Source organism: Solanum tuberosum, unplaced genomic scaffold, assembly GCF_000226075.1.
Source record: "Solanum tuberosum cultivar DM 1-3 516 R44 unplaced genomic scaffold, SolTub_3.0 scf00020, whole genome shotgun sequence".
NCBI classification, from domain to species: domain Eukaryota; kingdom Viridiplantae; phylum Streptophyta; class Magnoliopsida; order Solanales; family Solanaceae; genus Solanum; species Solanum tuberosum.
Genome location: NW_006238946.1, coordinates 1,249,682 through 1,258,156, shown reverse-complemented (window position 1 = coordinate 1,258,156; position 8,475 = coordinate 1,249,682). Strand labels below are relative to the sequence as shown.

At 32.9% G+C, this 8,475-nt stretch overlaps 2 protein-coding genes across 2 annotated transcripts in view; one reads left to right on the top strand and one right to left on the bottom strand.

The window, feature by feature from the left end:
• The window catches only part of LOC102588521 (WD repeat-containing protein 82-B), a 12,806-nt gene extending 11,166 nt beyond the window's left edge, over window positions 1-1,640 (top strand). Inside the window, exon 12 of the mRNA XM_006340670.2 lies at window positions 1,049-1,640. The gene's annotated coding sequence lies outside the window, so the exon portion shown is untranslated. The remainder of the gene's footprint in view (window positions 1-1,048) is intronic.
• Window positions 1,641-6,952: 5,312 nt separating this feature from the next.
• On the bottom strand, window positions 6,953-8,393 carry LOC102588188 (protein WUSCHEL). Its single transcript, XM_006340669.2, has 3 exons — window positions 7,937-8,393; window positions 7,700-7,797; window positions 6,953-7,314 (listed from the first exon to the last, which is right to left on the bottom strand). Exons 1-3 carry the CDS (start codon window positions 8,346-8,348, stop codon window positions 6,958-6,960), a joined length of 867 nt encoding a protein of 288 aa, XP_006340731.1. The 5' UTR covers window positions 8,349-8,393; the 3' UTR covers window positions 6,953-6,957.
• Between the last annotated feature and the right edge of the window lie 82 nt (window positions 8,394-8,475).

The following is an 8,475-nucleotide window of genomic DNA, read 5'->3' as shown; positions in this document are numbered from 1 at the left end:
TAATTTGGATATTGGGATCATGGGTATGATCTAGGGTTGATAGAATTATTAGTAATTCGGATAGTTAGTAATTATTTATTGGCTTTCGTGTTATTATGATTGTTTGTAGACCAAGAACAAGTGGAACAAATCTGAAAAAGTGTGGAATAAGATTATTGAATAATTTCATTCATATTTTTCTATGTCATGTACATGGCTTTATATATACATAAAAGATTGTGGAATAGAATCACCTAAATCTTTACATTAAGAGAAAGAATCAGAGATATGATATTCTAGATTACCACAATTATACTAAGATCTTAGAGGATCATATCTTGATATGAAGAATATCTTCTCATCTTAGAGGATCACATCTTTGATGACAAGAATATCTTCTTGGAAATCCTCCATCAGCCAACAGTTAGTTTATTCTTAAGCACTTAGCTTTAATATGTCTGTGTGCTAGGGCCTAGTGATCTATGAAATGTGAGAAGAGCCATAAGGTCTAGGGTTCAAATCCCAGCGGAGGCAACAACACTAGATGCTTTATTCACATCTGCCAAAGTCTTGGTGGGCAGGCACTGTGTTAGTGGGAGGTAGTAGGTACCCAGTGAAATAGTCGAGGTGTCCACTAACAAACTCGGACACCACCGTCATCCAGGTTTTTTTTCTCTATATTAGTTCAGCAACTGGAAAGATACCATGTGTGTAGAACATTAACAAGCACTGCAGTAGTTCAAAGGTCAGAGAGCTAACCACTCCATTCTCTTCCTTTCTTTCTGCTTGTGAATGCTGCATAATGTCCTGGTTCTATCGTAGTACCATAATGACAATAGTTTGGTGAAAGCTCATCCTAATCTCTGTCTCCAAGGCAAGTTTGTGGAAGATAAATATACCTCCTTTTTTGCTGAATGATGCGATTTAGAGACTAGAAGTCCCCCCTTATGGATTCTGCATAGTGTCTTGGTTCTGTAGTAGTATAAATATGAAAAGCTTGTTGAAAAATATAGACTAGTTGATATCATGGATTTCTGCATTTTACTGATGTTCTGTCTAACATTTGCAGTGTTGGCTACACCAAAAATCAGTAGTTGGGAGGTCGAAGGATTGGTCTAAGCTGAGAACTGTGGTGGTATAATTCTATTATTGAACTGGTTTGTCATGAAACTTTATTTGATTGTTTGAAGACCACATTGTGTTTTGTCACAAATGGAACTTCCAACACTTAGGCTCTCATATGATTAATGAGATTGGACTTTCGGGTGCTCTGCCTCCTAGTAAGTCTCGATTCATCCTACTGTTTCTGGAGATGCAGCATCTGCAGAGACAGTCGGATGCCGATGGCATTAGCTGACTATCCTCTTACATTCGAGAAAAAAAGTAAAAGAAAAGAGGAAATTGATATTATCAATATCAGGTATAGTGCGGTAGATAAATTAGATGGTATCTCCATATTTGCTCGTTGTAAATTACTTGATCTGACTCATTTATTTTCCTGATGTTCCGTTCCTATACTGGGGTTCTACTGTTTCCCTGCTCTATTGTGAGATGCAATAGCTTTGTTCACTTACATTTTGGTTTGCTTCAATACAGGAGAATCTTATCAAAAGTTATTATGGTCTGTGATTCGTTTGTTTGGAATATGTCCTGTTATGTAATGCTGATTTCTTAGGATGTATGTATACTGTTTTGTTAGGTGAATTTCTTTGTTTGAAAGTGACCGACCATGTTATTGAGTTTGAATTTTTTCAAGACGATTATTGATTGGTTTAGAGTTGGTAAGCGAGCGATCATGTTAGTTGAGTTCTGTAGTTGATGAAGTATAGCAGGGGTGAAATAGAAACAATAAGTGAAATGTGGCCAAATTGTATGGTATGTATGTCCTCATGTTACTCGTAAAGGACATTAGATTAAAAAAGTTTTAAAGATCATCCTGGATCCACAAGTAAATCTCCAAGTATCCATGAACTAGGAATAGAAGCATTGTCCATAATCTCCTCATTGGCGACATGCTTAGTATAAGTTAAAGTGGACAGTGCTCCAAAGGGAATGAGGGTCATCAAAACCAGTAAAGCATGAGAAACTTGTCAAACCATATATGGGAAAGCATCCCAGCCAAATCTTTGTGATTGGGACTGGCTTCATATACCCTTAATTATTGAGAGAAGAAAAAAGAAGCTTTTGAAAGCAGTGGGACCAAGGAAGTTTTTTGATGGAAGAAAATTCACTACAATGTGAATGAAGTGTTATATGTGCCCATCACCATAACTGGCCTGGACCATCGACGTCAGTGGCCCACTTGTCAGTTAGATAGCTTTGTCTGTTTTTCTTTCGAGTCTGGTGACTTGCTTCTTCATGACTCATTTTCTTTACCTGTCATAATTATCTCCATTTTTTCGAGGGTTGCTTGCCTGGGAATGAGTTTATCGGTAACTTCATCTAATTGCTTACATTAAAAAAAAAAATATATATATATATAGTAGAAGATATAAAGGAAAAAATGTGTGGTGGGATTTTTTTTCCTTTTGGGCAACTGGAAGACATTTATATATTATTATTATTAAAATGGTAAAAGACGTTTCAGGATATTCGTGGATGTAATATATATCTTTTCTTACATCTATGGTTACAACTATTTACCGATTCTTTTTAATCAAAACTTTAGACATTTTGAATTTTTAAGTGGTGAACATTATTGCTTGATCCTATCTACCTGTGAAACAGTTACTTCACAATGAGAAAGGATATGAAAATTATAGATATTACTCCTATGCAAGATCAGTTTCTATGGGAATAAAATGGTGTTTGCCTTGACATACTCTAATATAGATAGTGTATAACACTTGCATTATCCGATATGGGCTCAGTTGTCAAGAGGTTATATAATTCAGATTCCCACTTATTATATAGTACTGCATGCAACATTTCGAATTTCAGTTGTCACAATCCAATTAAATTTATCTTTTTCCCGTAAACTATATTTCCTATGAAAAAAATGAACTCTCTGTGGAAAATGCAGATAAGAGAGTGAAAAGGAGCATGTATGTATGAGGAGACATGCACTAGTAGAGGTGGGTTCAAACCTCAAAAAATATACTACTCCAGTAGTGACTGTTTTAGCTCCAAAATAACGGCCGCATTATAGTGGGGGCAGATACTTTTTGCTGAAATTTTCTCAAAGCTCATGATTTTGCTATTGCAGTTTACGATGAGCAAAAAAAGAAGAAAATGATGATCATTGGAAAATCTTTTATAAAGTGTACTATTTGGATTGGAAGACTGTCACTGACTGCCTTTTTTGCTCTATAGCCCCATTAGACTAATTAGGATTTCAGAGCTAGGGCACCGCCCCCCTCCCCCCTTGGTATATCTGTCCCCTATAAAAATCCTTCAACATCACTGTTCCCACGCGCCCTTCATTGTCTAAAATAACAACTAAAATATACTCCCTTCGTTTCACAAAAAATGATCTAGTTTAACTTGACATGAAGTTTAAGAAAATAAATAAGACTTTTGAATTTTGTGGTTCTAAATTAAAGTTATGTCAAATGTGCAAAATTGTCCTTTAATCTTGTAGTCTTAAACATGTCACGTGGAAAGCTGAAATTAAAATGTTACCAAAAAAAGAAGGGAGTACTATATTTTATCAATTACTATTTGACGTAAAGTAAAAAGAAGACTTGTGAATTTTATGGTATTAATTAAAGATATGTTGATCCTCGTTAAAAAGAAAGAGACATTCTTTTTAAAATAGATTAAAAAGAAAAATATAAGACAAACAAATTAAAATTGAGGGAGAGTAAATCTTTAGGGCTAAAAGTATATTTCTTATTTTCATAAAGTTCTTATTTGGTTAAAACTTAAAATACATAAGTTGAACTGGATAATGGAGAGGGTACAGGATATTACTATGTAAGAATTGTCTAATTTAATAATTTAGATACTCTTATCCATATTCTATTGTGTAATTTAATTAATGAGGCTGCGAAAGGTTGAGACTATACAAGTTTAGGATTCCCTTAGATGTTATGGAGTCATAGACGCGCTACATTTATGCATTTTACCTTGGCCAATAGGCTGTCAACGAAAATAAGTTTCATAAATAACATTTTATATTAATTATATTTTGTTTTTAATATATCTAATCTTCACTGTACTTCATCCCTCTATCTGTCATATCCACCACACCACTTTTCTACTCGCGCTCCATCTCCTATAGTATTTGTCAAGATTGTGTATTAAAAAATTTAAAATAATATTTTTTATTTATATATCGAACACATAAAATAAGTAAGGGACTCGCATATTTTGAAAAACATTTTCCAACCCGCCGAACACACCCTATATTTCAAACCAAATGATCCCTTTAAGTACTTCTTGTATCTTATAAAAATAATGCTTCGTGTCCATTCTTAAATTAAGGACAAAAAAAATAATCAGAATTTAAGAAGTTTTAAATATAGAAATAGTGTTTATCTTTCTTTTATTTTATAGAATAGAATGTAAAATTTTGTCCAAAAAAAAGGAATGCAATGAAACGTATGAAGTAGTACGAATTGTCCAATTGGTAAACATCATGCCAAATCTTTTAGGAAAGGGAAAGCAGGCAAGGCAACTTATTGGTAAGATAAAGTTTGGAAAAGTCATTTCAAAGTCTCTTATGTCCTCTAAATCTCCATCTTAAACACAATCCGAATTCATGTCATTCAGACAATATTTCTGTATGAACATGTGGTCTGGTAAACAGGCCGTTCTGACGAGACGTGTGATTCAGATGATAAACACTTTTCACCTTCAACGATGAGGTTGTGAAGATTATTAGGGAGCGATTAAAAAAAAAACAGGCTCTTCAAATCTACTAAACCGGTTGAAGTACCTAAAGCGATGGTCAAGTTGGAGAGATGTCCTAATATACATCTTTCCAGTTAACGTAATTTGTACAAGGTAGAGGTCTATGCCAAATCTCTATCACTATAAGGTGATATTAATTAAACTAGAAAAAGTTATAATGGGAAAAAATGTCCACTTTAAAGTGCAATAGTCATCATCCAAGAGACCAAGACCATGATCAAACCCTAAATATAGACTGTTTGCAACAAATTTTCAAGTGACAGAAAATAAATTGCAATCACAAAAAAAATGAAGAAACATAATTTTATTCATCAAGATTGCGGGTACAATTTTGTTCCTCCCTTGATTCTGCTCTCCTTAGATTTATCCATGATTTGAGGGCCGTTAGTAGAGTATTTCTCGAACTAGTATGATTTAGATTTGACCTCTATATGAATATTCCATGACTTTTGTGGATTATTTCGAGATCTTGATCTCTTTATGAAATTTTTAAGATGCTTTTTCAGGGAATTTAGTACCCTTTATATAAGAATGAACTAGGGTTTAGGGTTGAGTAGCCTTCAAGAATTCTAATTGAAACTGAACACACCTTCTAGGGTCCCAATTCGAATTGAACACATCTTGTAGAGTCCCACAAAATTTCAATGTCTACATAGACTACTAACTACTACACACATATTATTTCCTCCATTTATTTTTACTTGTCATGTTTCGCTTTACAAGATTTAATTTGACTAATCTTCGTAACTAAATTGAATTAGAATAATCATTATTTTTAATTTAAAAAGAAAAAAAATACACATTTTTAAATGTTTGTCGATTCTCGAAAAATGAAATGTGACATAAAAGTGAATGGAGAGGGTATAAGAATAAAAATACTGAAGTTATTTCAGAAAGGAACACCATAATATATCTGTTATTCCACGTGAAAGAGATGTAAAACAGAAATGTTCAAAGCACGCATGAGATGATAATTAAATTCAATGATATAGACACTTTGTTGACCAAAATTCTAAGAGCAATAAAGACAATTCTATAAGTTACATGTTATATGTGGTAAGTGGTAACCAATATATTACTTCTATATATATATTCTTCTTATGATATTTATATTGAATGATTTAATTATCCTCTATCATTAAAATTATTCTTCAAAGATTTTCTTCAACGTTAGATTCATTCAGTCCTATTCTACTCTTCCTCCTTAAAATCATGTACTATATAATTATTGGTTTTTTACTTATTAGTGTTGAAACTACCCGTAATTAGGGTAATTATTAGTAAGTAGTTAGGAATTAGGATACATATATTCCCAAACATTTCTCTCCCTGACCGAACAAAATTAACATTCATACCCTAACTGTATAAATAATTTCTACACTATTATGTTATGATAGCTTTTAACTTTATTTTCTAGGTTACCATATTAAGTATTAACATTATACAATTACATGATGTTGTAAATGTAGTAAAAGAGTCAAAAAAAAAATTCAGTAAGAAAATTCAAAATATAAAAAGTAAATACATGAAAAGGCGAATGAAATTTAATATTTACCACTCCCGAGCTCCGCCCCTAGTCATAACCTTTTTGTTATTGATATGATTTTTCTAAAAAAATTATTATGAGAACACAATGTTAAATTCCTCCATTATTAATCATCTTGAATTCACAATCTCAATTAATGTTTTGGCTTAGAAACCCATGGCATGTTGGTTGTATATTACCGTAGGTGTAGGTATAAACAGTACAATATTTGCTTCGTACTGTCTGCTAGTGATTACTGACTAGTGCCTATCAAAACTAAAATTCCTCCACCCATAGTAACTTAAAATTGCAAGTTGCTACCGAGGGAATTACCTAATTTTATGTGACATTGTTTGACTGGACATAAAATTTAAAAATAAAAAAATAAAAATATCGTATAAACTGAGACAGAAAGAGTAATAAACTTTTCCATACTTTAATTAACAATATTAGTACAACTTAGATTAAGATTAATTAACATTACCATATGGTCCAATAGCTTGGCACCACCAAATTAGTTTAGTACTTACTACTAACATAAGATAGACTAAAATTACAAAGAAACCAAATATATTACTCCCTCCATAATTTAGGGGTAATTAGGGGAAAGAGTTGAGAGTGAGTTCAAGAGCAGCCAAGTTGTTATTATCAGAATGGTACCATCCTCCTCCTCCTCCAGAAGATTCATGATGTTTGATGCAGAAATTTGAGAACATGTTCTCTTCATGCATGGGGAAAAGTGACAGAGTTTCTAAAGCAGAGTTACCCCTTTGGTAATTTTCTTCTTCTTGCTCTTCATCTAGGGTTTCTTCATAATGTTTGTTGTTACTTTTTTCAAGAAAAGGGTAAGTTGCTGGAGAAGTAGTACTCATGATATTGTTGTAAGGATCAACACCAACCCATGTGAAATTTTGATGATTCATTGAACTACCACCTGGTGGTGATATTGAACACTCCTGTTTCAAACATTCATTAACAACAATTAGTTCAAACATCTTGTTTATTTTTTCTAGTTCAAATGTTGCAAATTTTATATAGAATAAGGAAAATTTGACATATGACAAGTTGAGTATTTGTTCTCATATTTTTGGTGGTGAAGAAAAGGGTATTTAGTTCTTTCTCGTAAGTTTGGGGAAAATGATGTTTTGATAATAGGACTATATATATCCTTTTTTTTCTTCATTTCATGTGTACAATAACAAAAAGGAGTAAACATAAGCAACAAAGACTGTTTAACTCAAGAATATTGGTGGATTGTCATTATATTTAGCTTGAAAATGGTTCAAAATGTTATTTTTTTTAGGGGGATGGGGAGGTTAATTAACAAAACACCAAACTTACCCTAAAGCTCTTCTCCATAGCCAAAGTTCCATAACCATAGTTTCCAGTCTGTCCCACTGCTAATACCCCTTGTGAAGATGCTGATGGACACTGAACACCTGTATATAATATATATATACATATGAAATGACACAAGTATTTACATACTCGTAAACTATTAATGTATTTTAACATGTTGTAGCAGGCCAGGTATTCCGCTTTATTTTCCAAGACAATACTAAAAGTAAATTTTTTTACCTGGATTAGTACTAGTGTTGTTGTACTTGTGGTGATCATCAGGAGATCTCCAAAGATGAGGAATCATTTGCATGGGAGAGATATTATTATTATTATTATTATCAGTGGCAGAGGCAGCAGCAATGAGCCTCTTCTTTTGTCTTTCACGAGCTTTATGGTTCTGAAACCAATAAAACACATTTTTGCCTTCAATCTTACCGTACTGTCTCAACTTAGCAGATATCCTCTGAATTTGTTCAGCAGTTGGAGACCTAACTCCATTGTTGTAGTAAAGATCCTTCAATATTCTTATCTGATCACTTGTTGGTGTCCACCGACTACTACTTTGCCTGCACATGAAACTGTTGTTATTTTTGCTACTAACACCACCATCTTCTATGTTATGTTGATAGTTTTGTTGGTGTTCCATCATAAAAGATAGATAGTAGTACTAAAACAACAACACAACAAAAGTGAAGAATGTAGGTAAAAGACTGAAGACTTAAGAGTGAGTTAAGAGAATTATAAAGACATTTTTTTGGAGGTGTTGGGGGAGGGGG